We start from the raw sequence: 12,792 nt of genomic DNA on the forward strand, positions 1-12,792 counted from the left end.
ATAATCAAGGTCGTATTTTGGCTCTTGTGGACTTGTTTTAATTGTCTTCAACTTCAGCTTGAACTTGCATATGAGTAGTTGATGGTCTGTTCCACAATCAACTCCTGGCCTTGTTTTGGCTGAAGATATTGAGCTTCTTCATTGCCTCTTGGCACAGATGTAGTCAATCTGATTCCTATGTATTCCATCTAGGAAATTCACGTGTATAGCTGCCATTTATGTTATTGAAAAAAGGTATTTGCAATGACTAAGTCATTGGTCTTGCAAAATCCTGTTATGTGATCTCCACCATTATTTCTATGTCCAAGGACAAATTTTCCAACTACCGGTAGTTCTTTGTTACCAACTTTTGCATTCCGGTTACCAGTGATAATTAGCACATCTTGATTACATGTTTGGTCAATTTCAGACTGTAGATGTTCGTAAAAATCTTCAATTTCCTCATCTTTGGCTTTGGTGGTTGGTGCATAAATTTGAATAATAGTAGTATTAACTGATCTTCCTTATAGGCATATGGATTTTATTCTGTCACTTTGCATTGTACTTCAGGATAGATCTTGAAACGTCCTTTATGATGATGAATGCCACGCCATTCCTCTTCAATTTGTCATTTCTGGCATAGTAGATCATGATTCAAAATGGCCAAAACCAGTCCATTTCAACTCACTAATGCCTAGGATGTCAGTCTTTATGCGTTCCATTTCATCTCTGACAACTTCCAATTTTCCTACATTCAAACTTCGTACATTCTATGTTCCGATTATCAATGGATGTTGCAGCTATTTTTTCTCATATTGAGTTGTGCCACTTCAGCAAATGGAGGCCCCGAAAGCTCTACTTTATCCATATCATTAAGGTAGGCACTACTCTGATGAGGTAGCTGTTTCCCAGTCATATTTTGAGTGCCTTCTGACCTGAGGGGCTCATCTTCTAGCACTGTATCAGACAGTATTTTGGGGCTATTCATAAAATTTTCCAGTAATATATCAGACAGTGTTTCACTACTACTCATAAGGTTTTCACTGGCAAATTCTTTGAGAGGTGGATGGCCTCTTCCTTCTTCTGAGTCTGTCTCAGTCTGGACCTCCACCGAAGCTGGTCTACCATGGGCATCCCTGCCGACACAGCCTCCAGCCTGACAGCAGCACACAAGCCACCACAGTACAAACCAACAGACAAGTTTGTCTCCCTTAGTGGTTCCAACCACTCTGCTCACTTCCTGGGCTTCCCTCTACCTGTTCCTGCCAGCCCTGTCTACCGCTGCTCCCTGCCATCTGGAGGCTGTCCGCCGCCCTCCTTACCTGTACCGGTTAATGCTTGAAGGCAACCATTCCGCCAGGAAGCCATCTACCCAGTGGCATCCAGCTTTCTCCTCTGTGAGCTGGTAAGGCTGTCGCTGTCTCATCCAGGTCTCTTGGCTCTGCTACTGCTGTTTCTTGTGCTGGTCTCTTGGTTCTTCTGCTGCTGGGGTCTCTCAAGCTGCTCTCTCAGCTCTGCCGCTGCCGGGGTTGCACTGCTGGGGTCTTGGATCAAGGACGCACTCCACTCCTGTTTCCACATTTTAGGTATGTCAGTGCAGCACCTCACTCGGTACCATATTCTCTTTAGGTTACCTAGTGCCGCTCTTACAGAAATACCTCAAATGGGATGGCTTTAACAAACAGGAGTTTATTCTCTTACAGTTTTGGAGGTTAGAATTCTGAGTTCAAAGTGCTGGGTTCTAGGGGCTGGATGAAATCCCCTTGACCTTGGGCTTCAGCTCTGCCTCTTATTCCCAGCCCACTAAAGCTAGAGTCTTTTCTTCACTCAGCCAGCTACTGGTTGCTGAGGCTGACAAACCCAAGGTGGACAAGTAAAAAGGCATAGTCTCAGTGTTATCAAACAACACAGCAGGCCACTAATTCAAGTCCATTGAAAGTCCCATGATCAGCAGGGCAACATGGAAGAGTGCTGAACAACGACTCAGCTACCTGCAGGGTTCAAGTGTGCCATCAGCTGAAAACCTTCCTCAAAGTTGCTTCTTCTATGTTGGAGGCAAACCACAGCCCTAAAACAGCTACTCAGCTGCTGCAATAGATTCTACCATGGAGTTAATTACCTGTCTCCCCATGGGGAATAACTACATCCAGCTGCCCAGCCACTCAACCAAGCCCAGCCAAGTTGACATACAAAGTTAACTACCACAGTACTGTAATTTATTAAGGCATTTATTTGACTGTTAGAAGTTTTTGGTTTGAACCCACCAGCTACTCCACAGAATGATCAGGCAATTTGTTTCCATAAAGATTTACAGCCTTGGAAACCCTCTTGGGGTGGCTGTGAGTCAGAATTGACTTGATGACAGTGAGTTTGGATTGGGTTTTTATAATTCATTTAACCATTCTCCTAATGGTGAACACTCATGCTCTTTACAGATATATATTTTTTTTTTTTTAAATAGTGCAGTTGACTTTTTTTTTTTTTTTTTACTTAAATGTTAGTATATTTCTGTTGAGTAAATTCCCAGTAAAATTTCTGGGTCATTCTTCAACTATAGAGTTGTTACTAAATTGCTTTGAAAAAAGACTCTACTGATTCTAACTCCCACCAACAATTTGAATAAGAATGGCAGTCACATCTGCATTTAAACATATTAAACCAAACCCACTGCCATCAAGTTTCTCCGACTCAACAACTCCCATTGGGTTTCCCAGGCTTTAGGAAGGAGCTCTGGTAGCCTAGTGCCTAAGGCACTGGACTGCTAACCAGAAGGCTGGCCGTTCAAACCCACTAGCCACTCCTTGGAAGGACGGTTGGGCAATCTACTTCTGTAGTGATACTGCCTCAGAAATCCAAGGAGGGGTTGCTGTGAGTTGGGACCCACTTGAAGGCACATAACAACAATTCTTTAGGAAGTAGATTGCCTCATATTACTTCTCTGAAGAGCAGTGGGTGAGTTTGAACTGCAGACCTTCTGGTTAGCATCCAAATGTCTTACCCATTACGCCACCAGAGCCCCTTTTAAATATATTAAATTCAAACTCACTGCCTTTGAGTTGATTCTGACTCATAGTGACCCCACTGGGTTTCTGAGGCAGTAAATCTTTATGGAAGTAGATTGCCCCCTCTTTCTTCTACCAGAGCATCTGGTTGGTTTGAACCACCAACCTTCTGGTTAGCAGTCAAATGCCTTAGGCACTGTACCACCAGAGCTCCTTTTTAAGTATATGAATCATTTTCAGAATAATAACCTTAATAGTAAAATTTCTACAAATATGAAAAATACGTTTTGCTCCTTAAGATTCATTTATTCCACATAGAGAAATCCTTTGTAAATTGTAAAAGGAAGAAACTCATGTCCTTTTCCTTTTTCCAGTTCATAAAATTTCATTGATTCAACTTATGAAGTGGTGGTTATTAGAAAATAAGAGTAATACTTAATTTTTTATATGATGGTAAATCTCGTATTTTTTTTCTCTTTTAACCATAATGAATTAGATCATATATGAAAATGCTGTCTTTTGTGCCATTTTATTTTAACTTACAGCTTTAGACAATGAAACCAAAGATTGTCTTCAGAATGCATACAATCTGAATAGTGTGCTAGCAGGAGTGGTTTGTCGAAGCAGTGCTTGCCACAACGATGCGGTGTTTTTACAGGTACAGATGCCACAAAGTACTTGTATTACTAATTTTCAGATCAAAATTTATAAAATTTATTAAAAACTGCTAATTTACAATATATGTGCTGACATTATACTACATGATTAGGACCTTTCTTATCATTAATAAATTTAAGAACTGATTAGATAAAAATGTAGTACTATTCTAGGTTTCTAGATACTGGTCTGATAGAGATGAGTGTAATCCCTAAGACTATAACCCTTAGGAACCTGTCAAGCCTGGAACTGAACTCACCCCAAAGGATAAACTTTCAACTAAACAATGGACAGGCCTATAAAGTGAATAATAACACCAGGGAGGAACCTACTCTTCAGTATACTCAACCATTCAACACCAAAAGGGCAGCGTCTGCCCAAAAACACAGCTCAGAAGATGGGAAAGAAGGACACATGGAAACAGGGAACCCAGGGAAGAAATGGGAGGAGTGCTGTTACATTTAGGGGATTGTAACCAATGTCATGAAACAAAATGTGTATAGATTGTTGAATGGAAATCTAATTTGATCTGTAAGCTTGCACCCAAACCATGATAGAAATAAAAAAATAAATGAAAATATCTAGAAAACAGAAGTTTATCCACACCTAGACCATTATTGAAGAAAAATAAATCTATAGAATTACAGATGTCTTTGTCTTAGGATATAAAGTGCTTATATTAAAATTACAATCTGAGCTGCTATCTAGTGTCACTCCGTTGAGGAAACAGCACAAAAAATGAAAATATAGATAGTTTTATTTAGAACCTAGAATGCCATAGTTGTATGAAAGAACACTGCCAATTAAATGGACATGCAGTTCTAAAGATGGTAAAGTTGATGGAATGTGATATATTTTCAACCTGTGTACAATATGATTAAGCAGACAAAGTATATGGCTAGATGTGCTGTTTGAAGTAGAATGTATAGAAATGTGTCAATCAGGAGATGAATGTTAAGGTTCTCTTATTACTTTGTATGTATTTTATTCATTTTTGTTGTGTTATTGTTAAAGTTTGAACATTTAAGAAATGGAAAAGTTCTTGCCCTAAACTCTGTCTCATAAAATGTTGACATGCTCAGAATCAGTATATAGTTCATTCTTGTGAGTAGACAATATGTTTTTATATGTTTGCATTCATAACTATTTTATTATTCTCAGTGCATTCAACTTCTACAGAGGTTAACATATAATGTCAGAATTTTCCATTCTGGTGCCAATATAGATGAATTAATTACATTTCTGATAGATCACATGTGAGTATACCTTATTACTTAATCATGTAACCAAATAATCCATTGGGTCTGTTGGGTTCTTTGAAACTAAACCCATGTAGTAGTTCAGTTTTTCTTAGATAATTTTTCAACTTTAAAGTGTGTGTGGTTGTTTACCGTTCTTAGATGGAATCAGAATTAAATGTTGTAAACCAGCTTTACATTAATTTTTATTACCAAAATTATTACATGAATTGATTTTGACCAAAATAATTGTTACTAAAACTGAAAATTGTATGTTTATATCATATATTTACATACTGATGAAATAATTCATGATCAGCAGTTAATTCCATATTTCTATGATACAATTGAATAAGATAATTTGGATTTAAAACATGAAATAAAGGATCAATCCTATTCAGAATGAGACTGGTTTAAATGTTATATATTTTTTTGCTTATGTAAAAAAAAAGGAAGAAATGTTTACTCTTAACCTCTAGTTTGTAGAAAACATTTGTAAGTATAAATTACCATATTGTTTTGAGAAGATAAGAATTAACCTAATGCTTTTTCTTTTATTATATTCACAAAACAATAGTCAGTCTTCTGAAGATGAGTTAACAATGCCTTGTCTGGGATTATTGGCAAATCTTTGTCGGCACAATCTTTCTGTTCAAACACATATAAAGACTTTGGTAAGAAGTTTATTTTTAAAATACTTAATTTATGGTGAGTTCGATGATTAAAGAAAATTTTATCCATTTTTTTCCTTTAAGAGAAATTTTAACAAAGAGTCTCATGTGTAGTCCAGTTGACCCTTCAAAGCTTATGAAGAATCAGATTGACACATAAATATTTTAAGTATTCCAGTCTTTGTGTATACTGTAGTTGAAGGCCATAATTGTTAATGCAGATGTTAAGTACTAAAAGTTTTCCTTCTCTGGCATCCCACTATTTGTCACATTGAATAATATTAAGAAATGCTAAATTACTTTATGTTTAGTTAACAGGAGGTACATTTGGCTGTCTATCCCATTTACCTCAGTATTTTACTCCACAGCAGTAGCGACTCCACCAAAAGGATCAGTGAATAAGTGCCTAATACCAACTACAGTGGGAGCTCTGGTGGCATAGTGCCTAAAGTACTTGACTGCTAACCAGAAGGTTGTCAGTTCAAACCCACCAGCCATTCCTGAGAAGCCACTCTGTACAGACGTAGAGATACCACCTGGAAACCCAAGGAGGGGTTGCTATGAGTCGGAGACGACTTGATGGCACATAACAGCATGACAACAACAACCAACTATAGTAAAAAGCCCCCTGATGGTGCAGTGGTTAAATCCCTTGGTTGTTCCTCATAAGGTCAGCATTTCAAACCCATCAGCCGCTCTACAGGAGATGTGGCAGACTGCTTCTGTAAAGATTTACAGTCTTGAAAACCTTGTGGGACAGTCCTACTTTATCCTGTAGGGTCACTATGAATCCTGTAGGGTCAGAATTGATGGCAACAGATTTGGTTTTTTATCAACTATGATAAGAGTCCCTGGGTGGCATAAACAATTAAGTGCTTGACTACTGGCAGTTCAAACCCACCTTGGGGCACCTTGGAAGACAAGCCTGGCAGTCTGCTTCCAAAAATCACAGCCTTGAAAACGCTATGGAACAGTTCTACTATTCACATGCGAGGTCACCATGAGTTAGAGTGGACTCAAAGGCAGCTAATGAGAACATCAATTACAATTACATGTGATAAGTGAAGGCACACAAATATATTTCTATGTCTAGAAATACATTAAATGAAAGTTCACTGATTCTTTAAGGTGTTTTGTGAATAATGCCTCTGCTGTGCAATATTCAAAATTACCTGTCTCATTTTAATATATTATTTGTTTGTATGCTAGATTTTTCTGACTTGGTTTTATTTGAAGGTGGAGATTAATTTAGAGCCATGGAAGTGATGAAGGTTTATGGATAGGGAAGAGTACAGTTCTGTGTTTATCCAAGTTATGAATAAATCTTGAGATACACTTTATAGATATCACACAAATAGTTCTCTGTTCCCTATATATACATATTTTTAAATTGAAAAATATTTGTATTTATAAGACACTTAAGTATAATTAAGGCCCAGCATTCACTCATGATCCCATACTTAGAAACTGTTCTCAACTACAATTGTATTTGTCTGTACTGTTGTCAGCAATAGGAGTTCTGGTAGCATAGTGCCTAAGGCACTTGACTGATACACAGAAGACTAGCGGTTCAAGCCCACCAGCCACTTCTCAGAAGGAAAGTGGGCAATCTACTTCCGTAGTGATACCGCCTCGGAAACCCACAGAGGGGTCGCTGTGAGTCATCCAAGTCGATGGCACATCACAACAATGACAATTGTCAGCAGTATATGAATGTATCCAGCTCACTCTCCCTTGAAATGATCTCTTAAATTTATATAGTAATCAGGAAGTGTAGTAAAGTTGACCACTGCCCTAAATGTGTAACACAAAAATTCTCTAATGTAGTAAATGTTTTGTTGCTTTTTACCTTAATCATAAGGGTCCCTCATTACAATTCCTTTTTTAACTTAAACGCCAAATAAGTTTTCCTACAGTGTTAAGGTGGCTCTTTGTTTCCACTTTCCAGACTCTCCATCTGTCCCTTTGAACTACTGTTAGAATTGACACCCAGATTTACTGCTAGTGAATTTTTTATTCTAAGATGATAAAACTTACCAAGATTTCCTCTTGTATTCTTTTGGGTACCTTTGCTAGGTTATTTTTGCCTGAGTGCTCTTTGTAACAGTCTTTGAATTAAGTTTTTCTACAATTTTATGACTTTCTCCTTTTAGAATACCATAAAACATCTCTTAAAAGGGGACAATCATGTTTCTCATAGAATTGATAATGATGCTTAATAACAGTTTGTTTACCTATTCTACAGGATATACTTTTTATGCCAAAATATAAAACTCCTAATTTTTTATTCTAATTTTTTTTCGCCTCAGAGTAATGTGAAATCTTTTTATCGAACTCTTATAACCTACTTGGCCCATAGTAGTCTAACTGTGGTTGTATTTGCACTTTCAATATTATCCAGTTTGACATTAAATGAAGAGGTTGGAGAAAAGGTAAATACAAGTTATTAAGACCTTTTGCTACATTTAAGCCTGGTGTCATTTTCCATTTTTTGTGTAATACACTGTTTTTAATTTGTTTTTAAGCTATTCCATGCTCGAAACATTCATCAGACTTTTCAGTTAATATTTAATATTCTTGTAAACGGTGATGGTACACTAACTAGAAAGTATTCAGTTGACCTGCTAATGGATCTCCTTAAAAATCCTAAAATTGCTGATTATCTTACCAGGTATGACTCTTTGGAAAAATTTTAAACTTTTTTTTTTTTTTTTTTGGTAAACCAAGAAATATTTGCAATACAGAAAATTGCCTTCATAGATTTAATAAATATCAGTTCTACTGATTCACAGTAGACTAAATCTAAATGCTTTGATGTGCATTCTTCCCATTCTGTTGGCTTTCTTGCCCTGAAATGTAAAATTATAACGAGGTTTTCCGTACGCATGAACATGTATATTATGTGTTTCAGTCTTTATTGTGTATCAGTAGGGTCATATCATTTTCCAAAATATAAACTCTTGATTAATCTGGTTCAAAACTATTTTTAAATCCTGAGCATTATATGAGTCTTTGAAAGAATATTTTATTAGGGGAACATTCCTGTTAGCATATTTTTGAGACTTTTCTATTTTCTATTGAAAATGAATAATGTATCTTTTGATGCATGCCTTTATCATATTGTAAGACAAAATGGAAGTATGTAATTATAGTTGACCCTTGACCAATGTGGGTTTGAACTGTCAAGTCCACTTACACACAGATTTTTTTATATAGGAAATATGTTGGAAAATTTGGGGGATATTTGCAACATTTTAAAAACACAGACAAACCACATAGCCTAGAAATAACAAAAAATTTAAGTAGTTAAATATGTCATGAATATATAAAATATAAGTAGATTTTAGTCTATATTATCACTTACTACCATAAAATATTCACAAATTTATTGTAAAATTGAAATTTATCAAAACTTACAAGCACTGACTGTACATAGTGCCATTCTCAGTCAAGAGAAATGTAAACAAACATAAAGATGCAATTAACTATAGCACATACTGTTATTGTTGTTAGATGCTGTCAAGTTGCCTTCAACACATACAACCCTGTGTACAACAGAACAAAACACCGCCTGGTCATGTGCCACCCTCATAATACTTCTTATACTTGAGCACATCATTGCAGCCACTGTTTCAATCCATATTATTGAGAATCTTTCCCTTTTTCTTTGGCCCTCCACTTTACCAAGCATGATATCCTTCTCCAGGGAATGGTCCACTCTAACATGACCAAAGTAATTGAGAACTAGTCTGGATATTCTTGCTTCCAAGAATCATTCTGGCTGTACTTCCTCAAATACAGATTTGTTACTTCTTTTAGTAGTCCATGGTACTTTGAGTATTCTTCACCAACACATCAAAAACATCAACTCTTCTTCAGCCTGCCTTATTCATTGTCCAGCTCTCACATGTGTATGAGCCTATTGAAAATATTATGGTTTGGTTAGGCTCACCTTAGTCTTCATAGTGACATCTTTGTGCTTCAAGACTTTAAAGCAACTTTTACAGCAGATTTTTTTAAAGAGGTTTTTTACAGCCCAGTGCAATATGACATCTGAAATTTTTTGACTGCTGCTTCCATGGGTGCTGATTATGGATCCAAGTAAAATGTAGTTTTTGACAACTTCGATCTTTTCTCCATTTATCGTGATGCTGCTTATAGGTCCAGTTGTGAGGATTTTTGTTTTCTCTATGTTGAGGTGTAAGCCATAATGCAGACTTTAGTCTTTAATCTTCATTAGTAACTACTTGAAGTCATCTTCAGCAAGCAAGGTTGTGTTATATTCTGAATAAGTATGATGAAAGGATACAACCCTGATAAACACCCTTCCTGGTTTAAAATCATTCAGTATCTCCTTGTTCTGTTTAAATGACAGACTTCTGAGCTATGTACAGGTTCCTCATGAGCATAATGAAGAGTTCTGGGATTCCCATTCTTCACTATGTTATCCATCATTTGATATGATTCACACAGTTGATTGCCTTTGCATAGTCAATAAAACATAAGTAAATCTTTCTGGTTGCTTTTAGCCAACATCGGTATGACATCAGCAATAATATCCCTAATTCTACATCCTCTTCTGAATCCAGCTTTCATATCTGGAAGTTCCCTGTCAGTATACTGCTACAACCATCTTTGAATTATCTTCAACAAAATTTTACTTGCTTGTGTTGTTCATGATATAGTTTAATAATTTCCATGTTCTGTGGGATCACCTTTCTTTGGAATGGGTACAAATGTGGATCTCTTTCAGTCATGTAATTGTCTTCCATATTAGTTGCCATAGATGAGTAAGTGCCTCTAGTGCTATATTCTATTGTTGAAATATCTCAGTCAGTATTTTGTCAATTCCTGGAGCTTTGTTTTTTGCCAATTCCTTCAGTGCCACTTGAACTTCTTACTTCACTACCATTAGTTCTTGGTCACGTGCTACCTTCTGAAATTGTTGAACATTGACCAATTCTTTTTGGTACAGTGACTGTATATTTCTTCTATCTTCTTTTGATGCTTCCTGCATCAGTCAATATATTGCCCATGGAATCCTTCTTCAGCATTGCACCTTAAGTCTTGAATTTTTTCTTCAGTTCTTTCAGCTTGAGAAATGCCAAATGTGTTCTTCCTTTTTGGTTTTCTAACTCCAGGTCTTTGCACATTTTTATTACAATAATTGACTTTGTCTTCTCAAGCTGCTCTTTGAAATCATTTGTTCTACTCTTTTATCTTGTCAATTTTTCCATTCACTTTAACTACTTTCTGTTTCAGAGCAAGTTTCAGAGTCTCTTTTGGTATCTATTTTGGTCTTTTCTTCCTTTCCTGTCTTTGTAATGACTGTTTGCTTTCTTCATGTGTGATGTTCTTTGTGTGTGTGTGTGCCTCTATTATTGCTGTCCTTTTCCAAAATATTCTACCACCATTAGCATAAACTCAATGTGCCAAAAACAAAAGCTTCCCCTTTCCCTCTCCCTCCTATCCCTGGATATATGATGTTCTTGATACCATCCCACAACACATCTGGTTTTCAGCCATGAGTGTTCATTGCATCAAATGTATTCTTCAGATGGTCTCTAAAGTTAGATGGGATATAATCAAGATCATATTTTCACTCTCATGGAGTTGTTTTAATTGACTTCAATTTCAGCTTGAACTTGCATATTAGTGATTGATGGTCAGTTCCATAGTCAGTTTTCAGCCTTGTTTTGGCTGAAGATATTGAGCTTCTTCATCAGCTCTTTCCACAGATGCAGTCAGTCTGATTCTGTGCATTCCAGCTGACGAGGGCCATGTGTATAGCTGTCATTTTGTTGTTAAAAAAAGGTATTTGCATTGAATAAGTCATTGATATTGCAAAATTCTGTCATGTGATCTCCTGCATCATTTCTATCACCAAGCTGTATTTTCCACTTACAGATGATTTTTTTTTTGTTTCCAACTTTCCCATTCCAATCACCATTGATAATCAGTACATCCTGATTGTATGCTTGATCAATTTCAGAAGTTGGTAAAAATCTTCAATTTCTTCATCTTTGACTTTAGAGGTTGTATAAATTTGAATAATAGTAATATTAACTAAGTCTTCCTTGTAGGCATGTAGATATTATCGTATCACCGATAGCAATGTACTTCAGGATAGATCTTCAAACATTTTTTGTGACAATTATGCCATGCTCTTTCTCTTCAATTTGTCATTCTTGGCATAGTAGTCGTGTTGTTGTTGGGTGCCTTCGAGTTGGACCCAACTCATAGCAACCCCTCCTTGGATTTCTGAGGCGGTATCACTATGGAAGTAGATTTCCCAACCTTCCTTCTGAGGAGTGGCTGGTGGGTTTGAACTACCAGCCTTCCATAGGATTGTCTAATTCAAAATGGCCAAAACCAGTCCATTCCAGCTTACTAATGCCTAGGATATCAATGTTTATATGCCTTCCATTTCTTGACAACTTCCAATTTTCCTAGATTCATACTTTGTACATTCCATGTTCTGTTTATAATTGGTGTTTGTAGCTGTTTCTTCCTATTTTCAGTTGTGCCCCATCATCAAATGGAGGTCCTGAAAGCTTTATTCCATCTGCATCATTAAGGCCAACTATGTTGAAGAGGACCTCTCATGGCATAGTGCCCAAGGCATTTGACTGCTAACTAGAAGGCTGGCAGTTCAAACCCACCAGCCATTCCTCAAAAGGAAGACTGGGCAATCTACTTCTGTAAGAGATACTGCCTCAGAAACCCAAGGAGGGGTCACTGTGAGTCAGAATGGACTCGATGGAACTGAGTTTGGTTTGAGTTTCTATGTTGAGGAAGCAGCTCTTCCGCAGTAGTATTTTGAGTGCCTTCCGACCAAGAGGTCATCCTCTGGCACTATATCAGTGTTTCACTGCTCTTCATAACATTTTTAATGGCCAGTTTTTTCAGAACTAGATTGCCCAATCCTTCTTCCTGGTCTGTCTTAGTCTGGAAGCTCCAATGAAACCTGTGCACTATGGGTGACCTTGGTGGTATTTGGAATAACGGCGGCAAAGCCACCAGCCTCATAGCAACAGGAAGCCACCACAGTATGACAGAGTGACAGACGAGTTACGGAGTACGTACTGTACTACTATAATAATTTCATAGCTGTCTCCTGTTGGTAGTATGGTGAGCTTCAGTGTTGTGAATGTCCACTTAAAATGCCATGGTAGGAGAGGCGGGGCAAGATGGCGGACTAGGCAGGATTGCACAGACCCTCTTCAACAAAGAAAAGGGAAACCA

The 12,792-nt window shown here is 37.1% G+C and overlaps 1 protein-coding gene across 1 annotated transcript in view; it reads left to right on the top strand.

The window, feature by feature from the left end:
• The window catches only part of CIP2A (cellular inhibitor of PP2A), an 81,146-nt gene that overhangs the window by 10,672 nt on the left and 57,682 nt on the right, over positions 1–12,792 (top strand). Inside the window, exons 3-7 of the mRNA XM_007946565.2 lie at positions 3,527–3,639; positions 4,800–4,894; positions 5,454–5,550; positions 7,857–7,979; positions 8,073–8,218. Of these exons, the coding sequence (XP_007944756.1) occupies positions 3,527–3,639; positions 4,800–4,894; positions 5,454–5,550; positions 7,857–7,979; positions 8,073–8,218 (574 nt within the window). The remainder of the gene's footprint in view (positions 1–3,526; positions 3,640–4,799; positions 4,895–5,453; positions 5,551–7,856; positions 7,980–8,072; positions 8,219–12,792) is intronic.

The sequence above is a fragment of the Orycteropus afer genome, unplaced genomic scaffold, assembly GCF_000298275.1.
Source record: "Orycteropus afer afer isolate SDZICR_OR568_19922 unplaced genomic scaffold, OryAfe1.0 scaffold00166, whole genome shotgun sequence".
In the NCBI taxonomy this organism is placed as follows: domain Eukaryota; kingdom Metazoa; phylum Chordata; class Mammalia; order Tubulidentata; family Orycteropodidae; genus Orycteropus; species Orycteropus afer.